This window comes from Eimeria mitis, genomic scaffold, assembly GCF_000499745.2.
Source record: "Eimeria mitis Houghton genomic scaffold, Emh_scaff1144, whole genome shotgun sequence".
Lineage (NCBI taxonomy): Eukaryota > Apicomplexa > Conoidasida > Eucoccidiorida > Eimeriidae > Eimeria > Eimeria mitis.
The window spans coordinates 1-12,469 of record NW_024012110.1 but is presented as its reverse complement, the minus strand read 5'-3'; the positions used below and the strand labels follow the sequence as shown (position 1 = coordinate 12,469).

Genomic DNA, 12,469 nt, shown 5'->3' with positions numbered 1-12,469 from the left:
TTATCTATATTGGTGCGGCGGAGGGAAACGGTCAGCCGCCGTATTGAAGTAGATGTGGGGGGGTTTGACAGAGCTCTTACTGAACCCTTAACGGGGGGGGTTACCAGGAGCTGTTGATGGTTGAATCCGTTTTGTTCATGTTGGCATAGGAATTTGCGTGTTCACCCGTGTTAGTGTTTCTCTTTATGTTCATATTTACACTCTGTGTGCACACAAATATATTCTTTCGTTCGCCTTAATGTGCATGTCTCAGTTTTGCATGTTTTTTTGATTCGGTGCCTATGCTTGTGCCTTTAGAATCCGTTGGTTAAGCGGGTGCTTTCGATATTTGATACGAACGGAGATGGCCGAGTATCGTTCATAGAATTTTTGGTAGGTCTGTCGAAGTTAGCTGCTGGGACAGACGAAATGCAGAAGACGAAATTTGCCTTCGACGTGTACGACATAAACAAAGACGGCCACATCAGTAACGGGGAGCTCTTTGCAGTGATGAAGATGATGGTTGGGAACAACTTGAATGATCAGCAGGTAGGGGAAACACACCATTAAGTGAACCACCAGGAAACCGGCTGTTTCCGTCGCATACCATCAATAAATAAAACCTCNAAACACACCATTAAGTGAACCACCAGGAAACCGGCTGTTTCCGTCGCATACCATCAATAAATAAAACCTCCTTCAGCTGCTTTCAATGTTATGCCTTTCTGTAGCCGATTGTATGGGGTACATCCAGCTGTGCAAATATGAGAAATGTTAGCTGGGGACTGTTTTTGTACTGTTTGTTTGGAGGGACTTTGTGATGCGGGCGGCTCACGTAGATTCGTAATTACTATCTTCGATTTCCTGAACCGGGTTGTAATACCATGCAGTTGATGTGTATTGTTGCGTTGGTTGCTGCAGCTGCAGCAGCTGGTGGACAGGACGATCGTGCAGGCAGACAAAGATGGGGACGGGATGATTTCCTTTGAGGAATTCAGGGAGGTGGGCAGAAGTTCGCATGCGGTAGCAGCACAACAGTAGTGACATCAACAACTGCAACAGCCAAATACTTGTTCAACTGGGGTAAGTTCACGTGGAAAGATGGTACAAAAGGGTGTGGATTAAATGCGCTGCAGATGGTTTCGCACATCGATATCGCGGACAAGCTGCGAGTTGACGTTTGAGATGTCTCGAGCATGCATTTCGCTTGTATCGTGGATGCCCCGGCCGGTGTTCGTCGTGCTACGGTTGAGGCTTCCCCGGGTAGAAGCTGCTTCCAGTGCGACATATGCACAGTCAGCCTGCCGACGACGGCAGGAGCCTCCTCTACTCAGCTCTCCACGGTGCGGCCCCCAGGCACAGCAGATGCTCCATGGGAAAAGGGCTAAGACCACAGGAGTTGCGAATAGATGACACATTCATCTGCAGACAAACGGGTTTGGGCTTAGCGTGGCCTAAGCCTCCGCAGGTACGGCGAGTGCTTTGGGGTCCAAGGCGAACGTCTGCACCACAGGGAAGGGCGGATCACCATCTGGAGGCTCCTGAATCATCGACAGAGTGCTCCTGCAGCAAAGAACGAGGCCACAGAGGAACCTACGCAGCGGGAGTCGCGATCTCGCCACATCCCTTGGGCCTGTCCTGCTGCGGCTGCTGCTGTTGCAGCTGCCATTCTTTCATTCGAGAGGGACTTAGCTTGGTGTCTCACTCGAAAGCAACGAAAGGGCTTGAAGGAGAAGGCCGACGGGCTTGCAGGCGCTGCGGCAGTAAAGGGGATATATATATATATATATATATATATATATATATATATATATATATATATATATATATATATTATATGTACATTGCTCTCTCCACAAAAGGGGGTCACTGCTGCAACGGACAACAGCATATCGTCTTTTCGCGTGATCTGTGCCGCGCCACTGCAGCAAACTGCACAGCTTACCAACTCGCATTGCAGCATGTCGGCGAAGTCAGGATCCCCCCTTGCGTCTTCTTCAGTTTGGATCTCGAGATGTGCCACGCCGTCTATAGCCTCGCGAGACAGTTGCCCCGTGAAGTACCGCAGGCGCAGTTGCGGCGCCCAGGCTCGTTTGTCTTTGTTTGAGACGCATGCTGAAGGGGGGTTTCTCTTCTTAAGTGCGTCTTCCAGATGACGAGCAGTGAGCTGGTGCAGGTGGCGGTGGTGCTGCACACCAGTTCACAGCGTACAAAAGGTCCAACCTTACTTAAAGAATGAATTTCTCCGTAGCGGCGGACATATTAACGTTCAAGGAGAAACCTTTTCGAATCCAGTGCACATCAGTTCGTAGTGCGGGCTAGCTAGGTCATACCAGCCAGGTGGCTAGCTGTGTTTGCTTCGTGGCTACAGACACGGACAATGACCCACTGTAATAAAATGGTTGACAAATCGAAGAGAGGAGAGCTGCACGCACAAAAAACAAAACCGACACCGCAGAACGCACGTTTCACACGTCAAGCCGTCGCTTGGAAATGAAAAGCCTGGGCTCGGGCACAAGCACTCTCACTCCCTTACGGGTAGTTCTATGTACGCGTGTGTGTTGGTGCTTCATTTATGCATCTGGAGTCCCTAATGAAGCTGTACACTGACGCGTTCTGCAGCCATCTTCCACTCCGCGCGCACACGTCGTAGGGAGTATAGACAAAGAAGTACGAGGCACGTATTCGCGACCCAGTGAGAAAGAAGTTTCTCCGTCGTTTGCTCGGGTGGAAGAAGGCGATCTGACGTGCAGACATTGGCACAAAGTCAACATCGTGAACAGCACGAGGTACCATTTGAACTAAAGCGACTCTTGTACACTGTGCAGTCAGTGCACTCGGCACTTGCTATGGCTTCTGTGGGACGTCGGCAAAAGTATCGGCTCCATTTGACCCCTCAGTGGGTGTGTCGGCAATCGTACTTACACCAGTCAGGGTTATCCGCAGGGATACCCTTGCATACAATAACTCGTGGTGTTTTTGTCTGCGCCTCTGCATCATTCGTCCGCGTCTCTGCATCATCTCCCAGTGGATTTTGAGGCGCCAACACGAACAAAGAGGTCACTTCCCACTCTCCCACGCCCTCGGACCGCTCCCTGCCTTCTGTACCTCTTGACGCAAAGAGCAGCTGAAATAATTCCCACGCGTCGCCGATAGTCTGCAGCAGCCACTGCTTCAAGATGTATGGCCTGCTCCACCACGCCCCTTCTTCCTCCTCCTGCCCGGTGCAACAACAGCAAAAACACTGACAGATTTTCCTTCTTGTATGGAGCAGCCTCCCCATGTGGAGGCTTCTCAGCTGTTGTTCTTTTCTGAGCCCTGTTTGTGCATCTAAATGTTGGATATGAAGTGGAAATGGCACAGCAATCAACATGACACCTATCTGCGGAATGCGTGACATGTCAGCCGAGATGACTATCCGTTGTGTTCGTTCCCGCAGTTAAGGGAACCGTCTACATTCATAGGCTTTATACGCTTATGGTTTCAGGGCTTTGTGATAGTGATAAGTACGGTGAATTTCTCCACAAGGTCCTCCTCGCTGTAGCCGACGCGGCGTGCGCAGACAAAAGCCTGCACGGCGCACAAGCAGTGGAGGCAGTGGCGTGCGGCCGCTTGTATCTGGCGAGAGCAATTCACCCTTCCGGTGCAGCACGAGAGAGGAGCCTTTGCGCTGATAATGAAACAGCTACTCACCCGCGTACAACCCTTGGGGCCCCTGAGTAGCAGCACGAGCCTTTTCCACGGAGCAAATGTCTCGGTGTGTTCCTCGACAGCTTTCACCTCCAATGGCGTCCCCAGATACTCCACCACTGCCTCGTTGGACTGCACGCAAAACCAGCACACTGCACTTCTGCATGAAGATTTGTGTGCACGCAGCACATTCAGGTTGAGACAGTGGCCGTCTGGACTGTACCGTAGCACGTTGGACACAGCCGCGGCAAATCAGGCGGAACTGCCACACACATTAGCTGTCGACGCGGATTCAACGTGACCGCCAAGAGTAATAACACAAAAAAGTTATGCATATTTTCATATTTGATGTGCGTGATGCCGTGGCAACCAAAGTAACGGTTTTAGGGGAATCGGCCACGCATTTAGCTTCTCTCGAACGCGGTGCAGCAGTTCTGTTCGACAGAAGCTTTGTCAGTGAACACAATTGAGGAAGCTGAGAGATATCAGGGAAAACAGCCGTAGAAGCGGTAACTGGCGAACCGACAGAGCGACACACAGGGAGGCAGAAGGCTGAGAAGGCATATAAGCTACAAAACGAACCTGCAGCATCGACTTCGTTTGTTCCAAGTAAGGGTGACGTGATTCTCGCGTAGCGGAGCGCCTGCAAGGCAAACAGGCAGTACGTAGAGGCCGTATGACGCACTTCACAACCCCTGACTGGCTTTTTCTTGCAGATGTCTGCTGCTAAAACCTTCAAATTTTGATGTTTACCACGCGTTGAAAGCAGCAGCGCCCGCAAAGACGCCGCCCCAGCCCAAAGATATGAGGACAAGTATCCAATCTTCTCTCTGCAGGCTGCGGAGGCGGAAGGCCAGACGGCTGCAGCCTTGTGTGATCCGAGTTAGGCCTCTAGACGGCAGATGGACGCCTCTTTGGGGAACATATGGCCTGTGGGGTACCCCTTCAGCAGTTGCTGAGAGGTTTGAGAGGAATCGGGGAGTTTGGCCTGCAGCTCTCTGGTGACTATCTGCAGACCAGCCTACCCCGCTGCACAGAGCGCTTCGGCGATGGGGATAGCAGATGTCCTCAGCAATGTGCATATAGGGTTTTTCAAGTTGACTGCAAATGTATAGTCCACGCCGCAAGCCATGTTGGGGCCTCCACAACAACCGCAGTGCTTGGGGGGGGCCTCGACCCCCGCACCCCCGGGCGGAGGCGAAGAACGACATGTCGATCAAATCCTGGAACTATGGGCTCAGCCTTCAGCCAACGTCATCACAACAGAGGCATAGATACACTACTTTCTCCTACGCGACGTCTGAAGGTGTGGAAGATGCCGCGAAAAGCTTCCGCAGCGTCGACAGCTCCGACATTTCGACAGTGGGTTACGTTTACAACTAACAAGTCACAGTATAAAAGAATATGAGGGTTATATATCTATATTTAATCTTTCTCTGCCTTCTCCGACGCGAAGGAATGAGGAAGCCTCGAGGGAACCCAACAAGGCACTGAACGGGACAGCGTGAGCCGACGGAAGCCCGTACACCTGTCAACTGTAATGTATCGACCTCGTGGAGCGCAAAATAAACGAATCCAAAACTTATTTTTGATTCCAGTAAAACTTGTTGGGGAATGGTTCCGCAGACAACAATGGTAGCCCAGAGGACTGCCGCCGCCGACGGGCCCAGCAGCCCCACGCTCTGGTCGGCATCTGCATATCTCCCGAGAGAAATTACAGTTTACGTCCTCAGGAATTATGAAGGCAATACGTAAGCATTGTGGAACTGCATATCTCATCGGCAACCTTTTTCTGTTCCCGTGAGGGCCCCCGCAACGCCCGCCCCGGCTTGCCCGCTTCTCCTGCCTCACCCAGGGCAAGGCTGCGATCAAGTGACCTCCCCACGAACTCTTTAGTATAATGCGTATCGGTGTTATGGCCTAACTCATTGGTGTTATGGTTGGTTGGTCCTCCGCCCCCCACGCGGTGGGCAGGCGGCTTTGCCTAAGGCGCTGCAGGCGGGCCCTGTTGGTCTTTTCGTGCCTGGTGCCATGCATTTTGTTTTGCACGGGAGCGACAGTCCTATGGCCTGCTTCAAATACGTCGAATGCCTCCTGCCGCCCTGGCGCAAGACCTGCAGCAGCAATTCTCCCTCCTCTAGCACCCGATGATGCTGCGGCCGTCTCCGCGGTGGCGACCTTTGTTCAGTGGGGTTTCCCTGCAGCTCCTTCAGCAAACGCCCAGCCCTCATTGACCCGCCCGTACAACGTGGCTGAGAAGATGCAAATTGTGGGGTTACTCCCGGCTGTAGGAAGAAGTCGACCCGGGGGCGCCTGGGCCCCCACGACTTGGCACGGCCGTCCTCGGCCCACGTCACGCAAATCGACGTCGGAGCCCTTCGCTGTGCGGCTTGTCCAGCCAAATATCTACGTAGGTGTTTCTCCTGAAACACCTCTTTATTTCTTCTTGTGGCCTAGCCCAGCGAATACACTACAGACCAGTGTTGCGAATATCAAGGGGCCAGGTGGATGTGCCTCTTCAAGAACTGCTATTCCTTCATTTGTACATATGGGTGAATGTGGTGACGCCGCTAAGACTTTGTTGTCACCCCCTTCTGAGGTACAAAGCCGTGTAAAATGGGCTGTATCGGGCGCCTGCGCGCCGTGTTTGTGGTGTGTGTGACGCTGCAGGGCGTTTACAAATACCTAATTGAATCACGAAGAGTGGAGCTGAAGCAACAGGAAAAGAAACTCAAGGGTGGCCGCAAGGCTGTGGTGTATGAGCTTCGGCCCGTGAGCATCTGGAGGCGGTTCCTCAACAACCTTCTCTGAAGTGAAGTGCTGCATGCTTTTTCCTCTTTGCCTGGGCAGAGGTTATGTGGCCTGTGAATGGGACATGCTTTGTCAAAACTTTATACCCGCCGTGCCTCAGTCGAAGGACCCCAACAGCTAGACGCACTATTAGAATGCCGGCATCTTTTTCGTCGCTGCCGCTTGCCGCAGCAGCTCCCCAGCAGATACCTGCAGCTTAAGTGTTGCAACGAGAAGGGGCGGCACTTTCCGCAACATATATAGAGTGAGAGAGAGAACATTTTGTGACGGGGGTGGGGGGTGTATGTGTGAAGTGTTGGTGTGTGGGGATGTGTCGGGGGCACAGTACGTTTCTGTTCGTGCTTGACTCTAGTAGCTGATTTTATATTGTTGCATAACCGGAAGCCATACCCATAGGAGAGTCCAGCTCTCAGTGGCAAGTGATGATGTGTTAGCAGCAAGCGGTACCACGTCACTAACCCGTTGATCTTGTGGGAGGGATATCCACCGGGGTGTGCACACAGACAGCGAAGTGTATTCGCTTTGTTTTTACCCGTCCTGGGTGTACTACTTGGCGTTGCCGCCCAGCCCATGCGTACTGCAACAGCGGTTTAGTGCTCGCGGTGTTGCGGTGCATTCAAGTAGCCTATTATCGTATCTTGTCAGCAGCGCTGGCGTCCACACCGGCAGCTAAGGGTTGCTGAGAGTTCCAACTTTTAACGTAAATTCTACCTTCTTGTCTAATGCAATTATGCATTAGCAACACTCCCCGTGCCGTCTGAGCTGAGTGCCACCGGCGGAGCCGCCGTCTTAACAAGGCTGCTGATGAGTTTCAGCATACCGGCAGACTGTATTTCTCTCCTTCCTCTACGGATACTTTGAATATTTATTTTAAAAACTCTGGTTTCTGGGTACTATTTGTGTGAGCCTCACTGGAGGCTGGGGAGCTCTTCGTTCGACTGCTGCCGACACGGCGGGGCTGGGCTGGCCTCATCGGCCACGTTAAAGCTCGAGTATTTCGTCGGAACTCTCTCCGATGCTCTTTAACATAATTTTGTTTTGGCAGTAACACGCAACTGCAGTGACTGACACACCGCAGGCTGCTGCCTTCTCTCCAGCGTGCCCCGACAGTCAAGACAAAGGAGCCCAGGAGAGGCCCACTGGCACGGTACCGACTCCTGAGCCAACTAAACTCTCTTCTCACCGCGAATTGTGCAACAACGTGTTGCTTTCTACAGTTAGAAGGAATTGAAGTGAGGAGCAGCCTGCGGAGGAGGGTGTGTGGCCTCATTGAGTCCCCTCTGAACGCCGTCGGCTGCGTGTGGAGCGGGCGCCCCCAACTTAAGAGTACGTAACCACAGAAATGGGGCCCCCAGTCTCCTCTTCCCAAAATCCTAAAGCCGTGCGAGTTGCAGCCGCCAAAGCTGCATCACGGGGGCGCCGGTCTGCCCTTCGGCGGTTGGCCAGTGTCGCTAGCTCAAAAGTCGCTTGGCTTATTGTCTTGCTGGTTGCTCTCTACTTGGGCTTTTTCTATCGTCCACGAATTCTGAGCTACACATACGAAGTACTCGGGGGGCCTGGGCTGGATCCTTTATTTGCTGCTCCTACTCGCTACTTCCGCGTGGCGATTCGAAACGACCAAGGCCGGGAGCTGCCCACTGGATTCAGAAAAGAAAATGTTCGTCTTACTTGGAGCATTGCGCCTTCTGTGTCGGGGCGCTCGGGGCAACCAGTTGCTTCAGAAGTGTACGACTTAGGCGGAGCTGAATTTCAAGTGGCTTTTCGGGTCAAGGAAGGCGTGCCAAGTGGCCACGAGCTGCGCCTCAGAATCAGCTATGCTGACAAACAAAGCCGCATTTCTATTCAACCTCTCGATATTTCAATACCAGGACCCCTACATGAGCCCAGCTGCAATGCGCCCGTCCAGCCTTCTGTCTGGGCTCAGGCCATGCGCTGCCCTCGCACCTTCCCTCAATTGGAAGAGGTGATTCCTTGCATGCGCACATGAGCTCGCTGGACCATTGCACTACTTTGAGCAGTTAGGTTGTCGAATGTTGATATTTATTAGCCGTAAAGCCCTACACTGGAGTACGCTGTTGCGGGGTGGTCTATATTTGAAGCCGCCTAATATGTTCCAGCGTTTCCACACCTGGATTCTTTGGCTGTGCTCAGCTGTGATCAGTAGCAAACGTTGTTAGTTCTTGATTTGCACGCGTGTTTATGAAATCCAAGTTGCGGTCAGTCTGCTCCGCTGCATTAGTGGGACAGGGACACTACGCTGGGCTCCCCCCTTCCCACGTGCAAGGCGGGCATGTCCGCCGGAACCTGTGCCGCTGGTGTCGTCAAAGGATGTGTGGTTGTAGATGCTGTGAATTTCGGAGCATCTGCCGTCCGTCGACTTCCTATATGGAGGCTTTTAGTCTGCAGCGGATGGATGGTTGAATTGCAGTGTGACGCGGAGGATTTCTCGCTTGTGCACTACAGTTCTTTCTCACTCTCCTGTGTGTTGTCTGCAGGATTTGAAAAGCTTTGAGACTATTGATCTAGCGAAGCTACGGCTTGCTATCCCCAAACTACTCGAGAGAAGCTCTGCGACTTCTCTGTTGCACTATGTTGTCAAAGACAACCAAGTGTTCAGAAAATCCCACGGTCCTTTTCCAGCTTTTTCATATTTTGCCGATATGATTCTTCATCAATTAGCAGCCACCGTCAAACTACCTGGTTAGTGGGCGCAACTTCGGAGGAACTTCGAGCGATCAGACACCCGTGGTTGGCGCTGCCTGCCGGCGAAGCCCATACTACGTTAGGAGTTCAGAGTGCTTCTCCTGATGGGTGTTGTGATGTATAAGCCCCTCATCACAGCGATCCTAGCTCTACTCTCATAGAGGAGTCCGCTGCGCAGAGGCGCATTCACCTTGCTATCTGTAGGGTTTCTCTGGAGGGGCTCCTGACTTGTGGACTGCTCCTGTTCCGGTGCCTGCAGACATTGAATTTCTATTGAATGTGGGCGACTGGCCTCTTGTGGCGAAGTCGTGGGGTGAGGGGAGAGTTCCGGTCTTTTCGTGGTGCGGCTCCACCGACTCGTTTGACATGGTCCTTCCTCAGTGGGACGTTTCACGCTCTACAGTCTTGGGTAATGCTGAGTCAAACCCAGATCTTCTGGCCTCTCAGGTGCGCAGACGAGGAAGGAGGATACTCAGTGACGAAAAACGGCAGCAAGCGTGCTAGCGTCACCTTGCTTCGTCTACAGTGGGAACGGCCTACACGACCACTGGCCACACACTTACCAGGGGTCCCATCGTTTGCACTGCCAGTGCTGCCGCCTTTTGCTATTGCGGATTTTACAGAAAGACGCTTTGCGCTTTGGCTGCCCCTCGTACTGCTGCTTTCGGTTTGGTTTGTGTCTCGTGTAGGGCTGGAGCCTGCGTGCATGGGAATCTAAAGACCCCCGAGCGGCATTTCGGGGGCGTGATAGCAATCCCGTTCGCGTGAAGCTGGCACAGTTGTCTGTACTCCATCCAAGTCTTCTGGACGTAGCTATCACCAGCTGGGAGAACGACGAGAATTTTGAAGCTGAAGAACAGCTCGGAGGAGGCAGCAAGAAGTTTATCAAGCTCTCCGAGTTCTCTAAGTACAAATACATTCTTGAGCTTGACGGCACAGTAGCTGCCTACAGAAATCCTTACCTGCTTGCCAGTAAGGTATCCATGCTCGTCGTTGTTTCTATCCCGTTGGTTGCTTTCTCTAGCAAAAGCGTTGATATCGGCAGATGTCACCTAAGCAGCAGGGTTGCTTCAGTAGTTTCAAAGAGGGGCTGAGCTTAGCGCGGCTGATTTCCGGGCTCTTATTTCTTTCCCTCAGGTGGAAGTTTGCTGCTGAAACAGGACAGCATATATTACGAGTGGTATCAAAGGGAGCTTTCCCCGTGGCAACATTTCGTACCATTCGACGGCTCCGGCGAAGACTTGCTTTCGAAGCTGCAGTGGGCAAAAGAGCATGATGAGGAGGCAAGACGAATAGCAACCAACGGTACGGCCCTTCTCTTAAATTGGTCATTTGCGAAATTTGCTCGCCGTCGCAATCTCATGAAGCATACGTAGGTGCCAGTAGAAGGATCGTAGGCCTGTACGCAACAGATAGCTCACAAGAGTGGAAGTTTGTACATGTGAGACAACAAATAACCGCCATCCCCGCGGGGTGGCAGTGCACTGCCCGCGACTTGCTAGGTGCCCTGTTGAAATTCGAGGCCGTAAGATGAAAGGCAGTCAATCATTGTGTCTTTCCTTTCGGACAGCTCAACAATACGCAAGGGCCAATCTCCTGCCAGAGCGCGTCTTGTGCTTTTACTATAAAGCGCTAGAGAGCTATGCATCGAGACAAATAGGAATCCCTACTGTTAAGGAGGACATGATATGGGTCCCCCCCTCCCAGCTGCCAAAATACAATACATGCGGGTCGCCGGACCCTCTGTCACGGTTGGGTGACTATCCAGTAGTGCCTCTTTACCCGACCTCAGTAGAGACATTTCTGTCCAAGGCAGACAAAGTGAGACCCATTCGACAAGTTGACAGGTTCCTGCTTTCCTGTGCCCCTTGTATTTTGTGCTTCTTGCTGTGCGATAGGCCCTAATGGAACACTTTGAGGCAAGCGATTATGGCATCGCCTGACTCAACAAAGTTGCATATTTTGTTTCCTTCCTTCAGGACACAGTCGTTGTTGTCCACTCGGCGTTCTGCAATAAAAGCGCACGCATTTTGCCTGAACTTTTGGTCATGGCGCGAATGTACAAAGCTGCTGGTGCTGATCTGGTCTTCGCATCTGCCGAAACGTTTACGGCACAGTATCCAGTCAAGTGGATCCAAGCCACCAACGGGCCAAAACTTTTCTTCTTAAAAGCAGGATCCAGCACTCCGGAACAACTTGATGGACAGCTCACTGTACGGGCAGCCGTATCGTTTATCAACTCAAAACTTCCAAATGCGGGACACCATATTACTGCTCCTGCCGAAAGTGAACAAATTGTTTCGGATCCCATTCCAGAGAAGAGCAATGGACCAGTGAAACAGATTGTCGCCAATACGTTCGACAAGCTCGTGTTGGGTTCGGACAAGGTATAAGGGAGCATTCGTTAAATGTCCAAGAAATCGTGGCAGCCTCCCTCAACACTCTCCAGCTTCTTCTCAGGCGGGTAGGGCTTTCACTGAGGCCTGAGCCGCTGAATTGATAAATGTGTCATTTATTGCGGTGCAGGACGTGCTTCTAATGGTGTCAGCCCCATGGTGTGGCTACTGCAAAAAGATAAGGCCAGCGTTTTTCCGCTTTGCCCGAGCAGCTGCCGCGAGCCCGCCAGCAGCCGCAGTGCTGGACGTTGCAAAGATGAATGGCCCAACAAATGAAATTAGACACCCGGGTTTCAGTGTTACTCACTACCCAACAATTTGGTTTGTCCGCAAGGGGGAAACCCAGCCCGTAGTCTTCTCTGGTAGGCCCACAGAGGAGGGCTTCTTAGCGTTTGTAAAGAAACATGCCACAAAACCTGCTGAGTTGGAAGGGATTGTCGTAACGCCAAAGGCTTCCAGTGGTTCAAGGCCTTCGATGAAGGACCTCCTAAACCAGACTGGTTCCCCCATCCTCAGCATCGATTCCGACAGCTTCTACACCGACCTGCTCGACAGTGACAAGGTACTGCTGGCACCCTAGATCACAGCCCCTTACGTACATCGTTTCTGCGCGCACCATCCTCCTCGCACCCCAATCTACACTCCACACAGTTTTCATGACCACAATCCCAATCAGACATTCAAGTGAACAAACAGTGACAAGGTACTGCTGGCGCCCTAGATCACATGCTCTTACGTACATCGTTTCAAACCACGCACAAAACACCAGACCACGCACAGACACATGCATGGTGCCGTGCACGATTGTTCCGTGCAGGACGTCCTGCTGCTCGTGTACGCCCCGTGGTGCGGACACTGCAAGAAGCTGGAGCCGATTTACGAAGAATTTG

At 52.3% G+C, this 12,469-nt stretch overlaps 3 protein-coding genes across 3 annotated transcripts; 2 read left to right on the top strand and 1 right to left on the bottom strand.

Moving 5' to 3' along the window:
• Positions 1–408: 408 nt before the first annotated feature.
• Positions 409–1,163, top strand: EMH_0030490 (protein phosphatase 2b regulatory subunit, putative; the record flags this gene model as incomplete). Its single annotated transcript, XM_038022172.1, has 3 exons — positions 409–528; positions 901–981; positions 1,116–1,163. The coding sequence occupies 3 exons, from the start codon at positions 409–411 to the stop codon at positions 1,161–1,163; spliced, it is 249 nt and encodes an 82-aa protein (XP_037878026.1).
• Positions 1,164–1,433: 270 nt separating this feature from the next.
• Positions 1,434–4,801, bottom strand: EMH_0030480 (uncharacterized protein; the record flags this gene model as incomplete). The annotated part of the gene is made up of 10 exons (XM_038022171.1): positions 1,434–1,542; positions 1,685–1,734; positions 1,925–2,167; positions 2,359–2,404; positions 2,901–3,196; positions 3,490–3,549; positions 3,673–3,801; positions 4,252–4,312; positions 4,423–4,506; positions 4,695–4,801. 10 exons carry the CDS (start codon positions 4,799–4,801, stop codon positions 1,434–1,436), a joined length of 1,185 nt encoding a protein of 394 aa, XP_037878025.1.
• A 1,128-nt stretch (positions 4,802–5,929) lies between these two features.
• Positions 5,930–12,159, top strand: EMH_0030470 (thioredoxin, putative; the record flags this gene model as incomplete). Its single annotated transcript, XM_038022170.1, has 9 exons — positions 5,930–6,079; positions 6,340–6,441; positions 8,976–9,180; positions 9,443–9,630; positions 9,873–10,155; positions 10,321–10,488; positions 10,754–11,004; positions 11,163–11,570; positions 11,710–12,159. The coding sequence occupies 9 exons, from the start codon at positions 5,930–5,932 to the stop codon at positions 12,157–12,159; spliced, it is 2,205 nt and encodes a 734-aa protein (XP_037878024.1).
• Positions 12,160–12,469: the final 310 nt, after the last annotated feature.